This window comes from Tupaia chinensis, unplaced genomic scaffold (genome assembly GCF_000334495.1).
Source record: "Tupaia chinensis unplaced genomic scaffold, TupChi_1.0 Scaffold000632_1, whole genome shotgun sequence".
Taxonomy (NCBI): domain Eukaryota; kingdom Metazoa; phylum Chordata; class Mammalia; order Scandentia; family Tupaiidae; genus Tupaia; species Tupaia belangeri.
In genome coordinates, this window is record NW_006160152.1 from 41,956 (window position 1) to 54,982 (window position 13,027).

Here is a 13,027-nt window from a genome sequence, read left to right on the forward strand (position 1 = left end):
TCCTGCTGGCTAACAGCACACTTCCGTTTCTTCCCGCAGCTGTGGCACGCCTGTCCAGCTGTCCGAGCTGAAACTGCTTACCTTCTCATCGGGGCAGCTCACCGTGTTCCTCCCCGCCGAGGTGAAGGCCGTCGGGACGGAGAACGACCACGTCCTTCCTCTGCAAGAGCTGGCCGTGCGATGCCTGTATCACACCTGCCACAGCTTCCTGAAAGGTGCAGGGGACTCCCCTTTCAGTCTCTCTCAGGGAGCGTAAAAAAATGTCTGTTACACAGTTTGCTTTGGCTTTCGTCATTTTATTTTTCTTATTTTTTAATTTTATTTATTTTATTTTGGGATGGTCACGCCGCAATCCCTTCTCCTCCATTCTCCTCTCGGGATCTCGGGCACGCACGCACACGCACCCGGCGTGAGTTTTAAGCCACCGGGTCCGGGACACGAACCGCGGTCGACCACGTGGGAGTCCAGCGACATAGCCATTACGCTAACTGCTGGTTCCCAATTTTATTTATTTTTCATAATGCCAGAGGACATGTGTGCATGCAGAAGAGAAAGGAAACACCCCAACGGGGCCTGGTCGTGCCTCAGTCCCTTCCCTGTTCCCCTCCCTGTCTTCCTCCATCCTGGCAGGATCCTCAGCCTGCAAGCAGGTGTGCTCAGTATGGTTTTCAAGTCACTGGGACTGAGACTCAAGTCCCACGAGAACTGACACCAGGCCACGTGGGATCAGCTCCCTCCACTCAGTGCTTAACTACTCTCCTACAGGGCTGGCCCTGGCTTTAATCTTTTTTTTTTAAAAAAATGTATTCTGATAAAATACACATACCACAAAATGCTAAGCCCTGTGACCCATCTTTAAGTGTACAGTGGATCAGCAACGTTAGGTACATCCACGTTGTCCAATGGACATTTTAGACATGTGCTACAGGGACATGTTTTTGCTGGAGACGTTCAGGGAAACAGAGAGGGGGAAAGTGAGAAATCACCCCCAGGGGGAAGGCCACACCATGGTCACTTCTCCATTCTGCACGTGGAGTTTCGGACATGCACGCACACACACCTGGCACGTTTCTCAGGATGCTGGGCCCAGGACTTGAACTGTGCAACCCGCCATGTGGGATCCAGTGGCTTAACCACCATGCCACCTGCTAACCCCAACAAACTTTTCTTTTTTTTCTTTTGGAGAGGTTTTTGGTATAGGGCGTGTGTGCTCATCAGAAAAGCAGAGACAGAGAGAGACAGAAAGTGAAAAATCACCTCCCCCCTTGCGCCCCCGGGGTGGGGGTGGCCACACTGCAATCCCTCCTCCTCCATTCTCCTCTCAGGATCTTGGGCATGCACGCACACGCACCCAGCATGAGTTTAATAAGCGACCGGGTCCAGGACTTGAACCATGGTCAGCTACATTGGGAATCCAGTAATGTAGCCATTATGCCAACTGCCAGTCCCTGCTCTTTGTTCTTAAAGAATATTTGGTGTTATTCTTTCCTTGCCTCTACCTTAGGACAGGTCCGGTTGCTCTTAAAAGAATGGATTTATGTTTTCTTTTAGTACCAAAAATGTAAAACGTCTTTTATTTCCGAATAACGTTCAATTTTTGTTCAGTGCCTATCAGGCACCCGACTTTTCAACACAAAGTACTTGCACCTAACTGAACTTACCTGAAGGCCCAGGTGAGGGAGGTGTGGTCTTTCGCTCCTGAGCGTGACTCTCTCGCCTGTTCCAGATCTGAACTTCCTGTCCCCGGTCTCGTTGCCCCGAAGTCTGCTGGAGCTCCTGCACTGCCCCCTGGGACACTGTCACCGCTGCAGCGAGCCCATGTTCACCATCGTGTACCCCAAGCTCTTCCCCCTGAGAGAGACACCGATGGCGGGGCTCCACCAGGGGTAATCACGGGGCGAGGGGCGCCACGTGGGGCGGGAGAGGCGTGCTTGTGGGGTGCTACGTGGGTAGTGGGGAGGCATGCTTGGGGGATGCCGCTCGGGGAGGAGGAGGCGTGCATGAGGTGTGCAGGGTGGGGAGTAGGAGGGCATGCGTGAGGGCTATTGGGTGAGGAGGCGTGCTTGCGGGGTGCTGTGTGGGGAGGCATGCTCGGGGGTGCTCCACGGCCAGGACCAGGCATATCTGAGGCTGCTGCATGGGGAGGGGTGGCCCGCATGAGGAGGGTGGCATGGGTAGTGGGGAGGCCTGCGTGGAGGGGGTTGGCATAGAAGAATCGTTAAGGGGGCAGCTTTAAGGGTGTCCCCTGAGAGAGCAAAATGTAACCAACACTCGTTTTCACCTGCACAAGAAAACCGGCCTTCTTTGTGTTAATATTCAGCATACGCAGAGCAGTTTTAATATATGTATGTAATATCATTTACGGCAGCCCATTCTTCGTAGGAATGTTTTCCTGCAGTTCCCCTGTTTACAAACAATAGTCTTTAGACAATAAGGGATACGAGGAAAAAACTTGTTTCATGGAAAGAGCCCAGCCCTGTTATTTAATTGGCGTCGCTAACTGAAAGTGTGTGACCAAATTGTGTGTGTGTGTGTGTGTGTGTGTGTGCGCGCACACTTGTGACTCCGCTCTGGATTTCTAACCCTGCCAAATGGTATTCTCATGCCTCTCTTTATTTATTTACTTGAGAGATTTTTGCAATAGGGTGCGTGTACTTTCCAGAGAGAAAGAGAGAGACAGAGAGTGAGAAATCACCCCCCCCCCAGGGGGATGGCCATGCTGCAATCCCTTCTCCTCCATTTTCCTCTCAGGATCTTGGGCACATATGCACAGAAATCCAGTGTGAGTTTTAAGCCACCAGGTACAAGACTTGAACTGTGGTCAACTATGTGGGAGTCCAGTGACGTAGCCATTACACCATCTGTGGCCCCTGCCTCTCTTATTTTTTGGCACAGAGCTTTGAATTTGGAATAAGGAAAACCCCAGTACTGATAGTTTAAAGACAAGAACATGGGGCCGTTTGGTCAGGGCACTGGATTCCCACATGGCTGACAATGGTTCGAGACCCAGACTCGGTGGCTTGAAAATCACAACAAATAAATAGATAAATAAATAAACAAGTAAATTAAAAAATATATACCATTCAAATACCATACCACCCAGGACAACAAATAAGAAGTCCCGTAGCTACACAACCTTAGCTTATGGGTTTTTTAAATTTGAGATTTTCAAAGTTTGAATTTCCTTTCTTTCTTTCTTTCTTTCTTTCTTTCTTTCTTTCTTTCTTTCTTTCTTTCTTTCTTTCTTTCTTTCTTTTTTTTTTTTTGATAGAGAGAGAAAGAGAAAGAGATTTTTGCTATAAGGAGCATGCGCTCACCAGAGAGATAGAGTGAGACAGAGAGACAGAAGAGAGAAATCACCCCCCAGGGGGGATGGCCACGCCGCAATCCCTTCTCCTCCATTCTCCTCCTGGGATTTTGGGCATGTATGCACATGCATCTGGTGTGAGTTTCAAGCCACCAGGTTCTGAATTTGAACCATGGTCGGCCATGTGGGAGTCCAGCACCTTAACCACTACACACCTGCTAGCCCCAAAGTATGGATATTTTTCAAAGTTTAAAAAAAAAAAAAAAGTCCTATCATGCTTAATTACCCATCAAATATGGTTATTTGGGGTAAGTCCCTTGTTACTGCTTTTCAATACCAAGAAGCATTTCCACTGTGGTCATTTTGATAGAAACCTTCCAAAGTAGTCTGTTCTTTTTTTTTTTATTAATTATCTATTTAATTTTTATTTATTCATTCATTTATTTTAATTTGACCAGAGAGCAACACAGAGAGAAAGAGAGGGAAAATTGAGAAATCAAACCACCAGGTGCGGAACTTGAGCCATGGTCACCATGTGGGAGTGTCCAGCACCTTAACCACCACACCACCTGCTGGCCCCAGTAATTCATTCTTCTGTCCATCCATTCATCCTTCCTCCCTCCCTCCATGCAAGATAGGCTGTGTGACAGTGCAGTGTTCTGAGGGTGGACATGGCACCCGCCGAGCCTGGCTCTTCTCTTGTGAAGCATCGGGCAGGCTCCTGAGTTTCTCAGAGTCCCAAATCAGAACAGAGACACCTGAGCGACAGTCATCGTGAGGCACGCCAGCAGACGCCTGCTACATCGCAGGTACTTACCAAGTAGTTATCACCTCTATATCTCTACGCGCTGTGTCTTTTTCTTGCTCTGGACACTCCTGTTTTGCTATGCTTTCAGCCCCTCCTAGCCAATGTGATCTGACAAGAGAGAAAAATAAAAGGCATTCCCAGGGGCCCAGAGGGGGCATAGCGGTTAAGGCAACGGACTCCCACATGGCCGACCACAGTCCGAGTTCCAGACCTGAAGGCTTGAAACTCAAGCCAGGCACATGTGCATGCATGCCCAAAATCCTGAGAGGAAAATAGAGAAGGTGGAATTACAGTGTGGCCAAAGCCTCTGAGGGATGATTTCTTACTTTCTGTTTCTCTGTCTTTCCGGTGAGCGCAGGCACCCTATAGTAAACAAATCTCTCAAAAGAAAAAAGAAAGAAAAGAGAATAAAATGTGTGTATCAAGTACCTAGGACTAAGGTGATACCTTGTTGTTGAGCAAAGCTGGATTTTCTGTGTTGGCATCAGAGATGAAATGCTAAGACAGAAACGTGGCTTTCTGTGGTAAGTTAATGGTAGGGTTTGAAATTGAGTGTTTGTAGCTTCCATTTGGGCCACTGTACTGTTTCTTCCCAGGTGACCATACAGGTCATGTTAAAAAGCATTCACTTGGGTATCTATTCAAAGGATAGGAGAGCACTCAGTCAGAAAAGCGCTTGCACAGCTATTTTCATTGCAGCATTATTCACGTTTGCTAAGACATGGAACCAACCCAAATGTCCACAGACAGATGAATGGATTGAAAAACTGTGGCACATATACTCCATGGAATACTAGTCAGTCATTAAAAAAAAGAAAAACAAGGCCTTGGAATTTGATAGAAAGTAGATGAACATGGAAGATTTGTTGCTGAGTGAAGCAAGTGAAGCTATGAAAGAGAGACATTGTATGTCTCCATTTAACATAAACCAACTGTCTGCACTCTATGGTAGAGACTGAAAGATGGAGAACATAAAAGTATTAAAAATTGTAATGGACACTAGAGACAAAGTGGAAAGAGAGTGTGGGAGGGGAAGAGCATAGGTAGGAAATTTGAGGGGGAAATGGAGAGGTAAGACACTTGTGGGACACAAATAAGGTTTATTATCTGTTGACGAGGATGTGTGTGGTGGTCTCAACTGGGCTGGACTGAGATGTACATCATGCTGGGTAAAGTCTCTTCACAACCTAAATGATGTATAGTGATTTAATATGTGAATAATAATAAAACATTTTTTAAAAAAAGCACACACTTGGGACCAGCAGGTGGCGTAGTGGTTGAGGTACTGGACTGCTGTTCGAGTCCCAGACTCATAGGCGTGAAACTCAAGCCTTGCGTGTATGCCCAAGATCCCAGGAGGAGAATGGAGAGAAGGGTTTGTGGCTTGGCCATTCCCCCCTCCCTGGGTTGATTTCTCACTTTCCCTCTCACTGTCTCTCTCTGTGTCTCCCCAGCAGTTCACATGCCCTATGGCAAAAACAACAAACAAACAAACAAACAAAAAACTCAAGGAGAAAAAGAAAAACATTGACTTCAGGACTTTACAATACTTCCTTTTAGGTCAACAGGAAAGTCATGACATATTTTTCTATGCAAAAATTTATCATGACTTTCCCAGTGTCCCAATGGGAACCAGATAGTTGAATCTTGCTGCAACCTGCTTGTTGCTGAAAATAAAATCCCTTTTCGTAGTAGTAGTATCAACTCTAAAAGGTCTTAATCATGTTATTTATATGTTTTCTAACATGTTCAGTTCAGTTTGCATTGCTTTTCATAAAATAATGCATTGTATCAGCCAGTATCTAAATGAATGTGGACATCTGGCATTATTTTAAAAGGAAACATATTGAATAGTCTTCTAAAATACCAAGTTCCATGGAAGTGTTAGTTTCAACCTAAATTTAATACAGAGTGAAGTAAAAAAGAAAATACAGTATTGGGTTGTGGAAAAATCATGACACATTTTTGCATAGAAAAGCATAAATAGAAAAAATAGGTCATGACTTTTCCAACAACCTAATATTTTGCCTACACAAGAAATAGCCCAACCTTCAAATATATACAGCAGAGAAGAATGCTTAGTAAACTCATGACTTTGGATCCTGTGGGCATAGCAGATTTTGATTCCCAAAACTTATCTTTCATTTATCAAAATGAAACATTTCAATTGAGAGAATTATTTATTTGCACAATAGCACGTGTCTGACTTTTCCCAAGTGTTCCTGTATCTCTCACTAGCTGGGAGCAGTAGGAAATCAGACTGCCCAGAATCGTTCAAGGCATTATATTAGTTTGCAAGGGACACCACAAACTAGGCAGCCTAAACAACAGAAGTCTGTTGTCTGCCTGTTCTGGAGTCTGGAAGTCCAAGATCAGATGTCAGTCAGCAGGATTGTTTCCTCTCGAGGTTGTGTGTGAAAGCTCTATTCCAGGCCTTTCTTATTAGCTTGCAGATAGCTATTTTCCCCCAATGTCTCTTGACATCATCTTCTCCTTGTGTCCAAATCCATCCCCTCCCCCCCACACACACATTTAGGATTTTATTATAGGGCATGTGAACTCACCAGAGAAAGACAGAGAATAATAGAGAGAGGGAAAGGGAGAAAGTGAGAAGCCACACCCCTGAGGGGATGGCCATGCTACAGTCCCTTCTCTTTCATTCTTCTCTTGGTATTTTGGGCCCACATGTAGCACACATCTTATTTTCAAGCCATCAGGTCTGGGACTTGAACTGTGGTCGGCCATATGGGATCCAGCGCCTTTACCACCGTGCCAAATTTCTCCTTTCTATAAGAATGCTAGTCATTGGATTAGGGGTCAACCTCAGGTCTCCATCTTAACTGTTACATGTCCAAAGACACTGTTTCCAAATATTGGTTCTGCAGTAATCAGAACCTCAGGCCGCCATAACCAAATGGTGTAGACTGGGTGGCTTTAAGAAAAATTTTCTCATGGTTCTGGAGGATAGAAGTCCCAAGTCAGGGTACCAGCATGATTGGGTTCTGGTAAGGTCTCCAAGGCCTCATCTCCTAAACACCATTGGATTGAATGAGAATTTGGACTTACTGAATATTTCACCCCTGATCACTAACATCTGTGGGAATTTCTCCCCACCAGCAACCAATCTGTTCTCCAGTGGACACTAGTGGGGTGTGCCATAATGCAACTCAATTCATTTCTTATACTGTCTACTTGATCTTTCTGAAACCAGCTGGGGATCCTAACAAAAAGTTATCTCATTCACATATAAGAGACACTTACCACTCAGGAGATTCCAAGGATTTTAGGAGCTATATATATGCCAATAAATGGGTGAGGGACAGCAGGTGGCATGGTGGTTTAAGTGGCTGGATTCCACATGGCTAACTACACAATTTGAATTCTGGACCTGGCACCTTAAGGAACACCCAGAGTGCATGCACATGCATGCCCAGAATCCTGAGAGGAGAATGGAGGAGAAGGGATTGCAGCATGGCCATCCTCCTGGGGGGTGATTTCCCACTTTCCCTCTCTCTCTGTCTCTCTCCAGCAAGTGCATGTGCCATATAGCAGGAAAAAACTATTAAGAAAAAAAAGGGGGGAGAATAAATGGGTGGAAAATCAAAAGTGTATTTCATAATATTGCATCCCTCAGAATTCAGATCATTCCTGGGACCAGCAGATGGCATAATGGTTATGTTGCTGGCCTCCCACATAGGCAACCGCAGTTCGAATCCCAGACCCAGTGGCTTTAAAACTCACACTGGGCATGCGTACATGTGTGCCCCAATTCCCGACAGGAGAATGGAGGAGAAGGGATTGCAATATGGCCATCCTTCCCAGGAAATGTTTTCTTGTTTTCTGTCTCTGTCTCTCCGGCAAGTGCATGCACCCTAAATCTCTCTCTCTAAAAAAAAAAAAAAGAAAAAAAGAATTCAGATTGTTCTGACATGTAAAATAAATTCACACCATCCCAGAGTCCCCATACATCTAGTTATCTCCTAAGCAACCTCAGCATCAACTGCGAAGTTGAAAAATCTCTTACATATCATTAAATCAGGTGTGGGCCAAACTCCCAAGGCAGAAACGTACCAGCAAATACAGTATGTTACTGGGTGATCCCTCCCTAAGTTAAGGTGTCCACAGGCTCAGAATTTCCTCTGATCAACTCTGTCTTCTGAATATTATTTTCCTTTAGGCTTGATTTCCTGGATGAGTCAAAGATACGCTTTGTGTTCTTAATCAGGAAACACGTTTGTAGAGAAAAATCCCACATTTCTTAACGATTTTTGTGGGCTCCAATCTGTGCCAACAGCATTGTGATTTGTTCTTTTTAGGGACTGGTGGTATTTCTGTATTTTTAAACCCACACTGAAATGCTCTTTCTCCTGCCTCGTCTGTAAATATGCTCAGAGATTCGAAGGCAACAACTGCTGTCTCTGGTGTTCGATCATGTCTGAGGATTTATTAGCATCTTTCCTCAACGCTAAAGCTTAGTTGCTTAGCTCAAAGTGTGTCCCCCAAAACACCCACATCCCTGGTGCCACAGTTCTGAAATTTAAAAGACAACACAAATCCATTCCTGTCTTTTTTTTTTTTTTTAATTTTTTATGTTTGTTATTGTGGCATTGTAGTATAGTAGTGGTTGAGAATAGAAAACATAGAATAGCATTATTACCTTGGGGTAAGTTAAGTAAAAATTTCTTTCTTTCGGGACCAGCAGTTGGCATAATGGCTGTGTCGCAGGACTCCCATGTAGTCGACCGCGGTTCGAGTCCTGGACCCGGTGGCTTAAACTCACGCCGGGCACTTGTGCATGCGTGCCCAAGATCCCGAGAGGAGAAGGGATTGCGGCATGGCCATCCCCCCAGGGGGTGATTTCTCTCTTTCTGTCTCTCTGTCTCTCTCTGTCTCTCTGGCAAGCACATGCACCCTATAGCAAAAATCTCTTAAAAAGAAAGAAAGAAAGAAAGAAAAGAAAGAAAGAAAGAAAGAAAGAAAGAAAGAAAGAAAGAAAGAAAGAAAGAAAGAAAGAAAGAAAGAAAGAAAGAAAGAAATAGAAGTCTTTCTTTTTTTTGGAGAGGTTTTTGGCCCGGAGCAGTGTGTCCCACTACTTCTCAGCAAGAAGGCCAAGCCATCTGTGCACTCAGCCGTCCACCACCAGAACCCCATACTGAGGGACTGCGCCCTGTAACACGTGCTGTATCGGCCAGGGAATTGGCTGGGAAACAAAACAGCTGGCTGTGATGGGAGAGACATTCAGGAAGAAGGACCGGTTCCTGCAGTGTAGGTCGGATTCAGAGCACAGGGATGGATGGTGAGGCACGGGGGCACCGGCAGGAGAAAGGCATCACCCTCCATCATCCTGAGGCCCCCAGGGCCTTGGGCGAGCTGGAGCCGGGTGAGAAGCAGGGCAGGCAAAGGGCGCCTGCCCCGTGGAGCTCTTGTCATTGAGGCAGAGAGGGCATGGGCGGAAGTCCTCGGCCTTTCTCTCTTGCAGTGCTGCACCTTCGACTGGCCTCCCACTGGCCTCGCCAGGAGCCAGAGACCAGGCAGCTCAGGTGGGCATCTGCAGAGGTCACCTTCCCGGCCACAGAGGAGGGTAGAGCCTCGATCAGGGGTGCGAGGGCGAGGCAGTCAGCCCTGGAGGGCCTATGACAGCAGCAGTAGACAGTCTCCCCATCGGAGGGCCTCTAATAGCTGGCCTGTCCGGAGTGATCCGAGGCCCCCCGGCACTCAGGCGCTGGGTGAGAAGATGCCCAAATGGGAGCTCAGCATCTGTTTTCAGATTTGATAGTATCCCTCTGAGCAGTCCGTGTGGATAGATGACATCGGGTTTGTTGTAGAATGAGTTGCTGAAGCTTGTCATTGAAGCTTGGTGATGTCCGTGTGTTCTAGCTAAATGGGCGACGTTCTCTGTCTGACTTTCATCATACACTTATATTGATGTGTGTGTGTGTGTGTGTGTAAAGAATTATTGTATTTATGTACTTATTTATTTACTTATTTAGATTTGACCAGAGAGGAACGGAGTAAGACAGAGAGAGAGAGAAAGCAAGCTGTCAGATCTGGGACTTGAACCGTGATTGGCCATGTAGGAGTCTAACACCCCAACCACCACGCCACTTTCCAGCCCCTATTTATTTAAATAGATATAGATATATTAGAGAGATGTTTGCTATAGAACACATGCACTCACTGGAGAGGCAGAGAGAGAAAGTGAGAAGTCACCCTCCCAGGGGGGATGGCCACACCACAGTCCCTCCCCTTCCAGTCTCCTGTTGGGATTTGGGGCATACACGCACACGTGCCCAGCGTGAGCTTCAAGGCACCGGGTCTGAGACTCAAATCACAGCCGGCCACATGGGAGTCCAGCACCTTAACCACGATGCCACCTGCTGGCCCCATCATGCACTTTCAAGTCGATGATTGCTAGGGTCAGTAGGTGGCATGGTGGTTTAGGCTCCGGACTCCCACACAGAAGACCACGGTTTGAGTCCTAGCATGGTGGCTTGCTTTCTCACTTTCCATCTCTCTCTCTCTCTCTCTTTCTTTCTCTCTCTGGTGAGCACATATACCCTAGAACAAACTTAAAATAATACTAATAATAAATTAAAATAAATAAGTCTACAATGGCACGACAGGTTTCAGAAAGCGGACTTCAGAACATAACGTGGAAAGGCCTCGTTTTCTTCCGTTGCTGTGCCAACTTGTGGATGGTATGACAGCAGAACACTACTAATAAAACGTGCCTACCCGGGGCCGGCACATGGCGTATGGTTACATCCCTGCACTTCCACAGGACTGATTGCGGTTCGAGTCCCGGACCCGGTGGCTTGAAAATCGTGCCAGGCACATGTGTGTGTGCATGCCCGAGGTCCTGGAAGGAGAATGGAAGGAGAATGAAGGGGAGGGGATTGATGCGTGGCTATCCCTTTTGGGGGTGATTTCTCTTGCCTGCTCACTGTCTCTGTCTCTCTCTTCCTCTCCAGCAAGCACAAGCCGGGGAGGGGGGGAACCCACACACCCGATTGATTCCAGTGCTCAGGTTTCAAAGGAAATCAACATTTCCATTATGCACTTTGATAACTGCGTCTACTCCTTTATTTATTTTTTAGAGACAGATTTTTGCCATAGGGCACCTGAACTCACCAGAGAGACAGAGAGACAGAAAGTGAGAAATCATCCCCCAGGGGGGACAGCCACACCCCAATCCCTTCTCCTCCATTCTCCTCTCAGGATCTTGGGCACGCACGCACACGCACCCGGCGTGAGTTTTAAGCTGCTGGATCCGGGACTGGAACCGCGGTTGGCTACATGGGAGTCCAGCGACATAGCCATTACACCATCTGCTGGTTCCGCTGACTCCTTTATTTTAACGAAGCAGAGCGACTGTCTGCAATGGCGAGAACCCGGAGCTGTAGTCTTGCACTCAACAGCGTCCCTCATTGCTCTATCCCCTTCCAGGAGGACCGCGGTGAGTTTCGTGGCCTACTGCTGCTCCACCCAGTGTCTGCAGACGTTCGACCTGCTGAGCTGATGAACACCCATGTGGCCACCGCGTGCACCCGGGGAGGAGAGTCCAGCCAGCCCAGACGGGCCCTTGCGTCCTGTCTCGTCCAATGCAGGGCACTGCAGAACTCTCCGGAAAGGTCATGGTTGAACTTCAGACCTACATGCCTTCACCCTCCTCCCCCAAGTTGGAATAGATCCTCCCCCAAATGAAGGACCCTTTGTCCTCTTGTGTTTTCTTTCTACGTGAGTGAGCGTGTCTCGTATGCAAACTGACTCCATGTTTGGCCACCCCAGTCTAATTTAAAGCACCTTTCAGCCTCCCGAAGGACTATAATTTGATAATACCGGAGTTAAATTAACTTTGGGGCATACACCCCTTCAGTTGATTTTCATCTCTCTTTCCCCAGAGAATCATTTCCTCGAGAGGTTATTGTCCCTGGTTTTTCCATTGGAGACTCATCAGTTTTTAAAGAGTTGCAGCAAACCCCTGGTCTCAGTGGTGTTGACGATCAGAGCAGGGCGCCCAAGTTGGCTGTGAAGTCAGAATCCCACAGAGACTCTGCCGGCATCCCAGAACATCCTCTGAGGAGTTACCACCTTATTTATTTATAAGTTTCACAATGTATTTTTTAAAATGTTGTTTAATTTTATTTATGCATTCATTTTATTTTAATTTGACCGGAGAGAGACACAGAGACAGAGAGAGAGAGAGAGAGGGAACGTAAGAAAGCAAGCTGCCAGGTCCGGGACTTGAACCATAGTCAGCCACGTGGGAGTGTCGAGCGCCTTAACCACCACGCCACCGGCTGGTCCTGTTTCCTAGTGTATTAACAGGCTTCTCCAAGGGATTTTAAGAACCAAAACTAGAAATGGTTATGAAATGCATTCTTAGCTTAAAAGACCATTTACAGACAAAGAACTTTTGAAATTTTTATGTTTCTTGATTTTTTTCTTTTTTTTTTTCAATATGAGAAGAGCTGAAGGAATATGAGACTTTTGAAAGACCTGATCCAGGCTAGCTCTGTAGTAGTTAAGCAGCTGCATCCCACATGACCAAGCTCTCCATCTGAGTCCCGGCCCCATGGCATGAGAAACACGTTGAGCACACGTGCATGTGTGTGCGTGCCCAATGTCCCTGTAAGGAGAGTTCTGGGATCAGAGAAGGGATTGAAGCGTGACCGTGCCCCATGTGGTGCTTTCACCCCTCCTTTTCTATTTAAGGGGAGCATATGTGCCCTCTAACAACACACACACACACACACACACACACACACTGAGAAAGCAGGCTGCCAGGTCCAGGACTTGAACCATAGTCAGCCACGAGGGAGTGTCGAGCCCCTTAACCACCACGTCACTGGCCGGTCCTGTTTCATAGTGTATTAACAGGCTTCTGCAAAGGATTTTAAGAACCAAAACTA

At 46.7% G+C, this 13,027-nt stretch overlaps 1 protein-coding gene across 1 annotated transcript in view; it reads left to right on the forward strand.

Moving 5' to 3' along the window:
* LRRC28 (leucine rich repeat containing 28) overlaps positions 1-11,823 on the forward strand; it is a gene marked incomplete at its 5' end in the record, with an annotated part of 51,683 nt that extends 39,860 nt beyond the window's left edge. The window contains 3 exon segments of the mRNA XM_006159497.2: positions 40-215; positions 1,727-1,886; positions 11,562-11,823. Of these exon segments, the coding sequence (XP_006159559.2) occupies positions 40-215; positions 1,727-1,886; positions 11,562-11,634 (409 nt within the window).
* Positions 11,824-13,027: the final 1,204 nt, after the last annotated feature.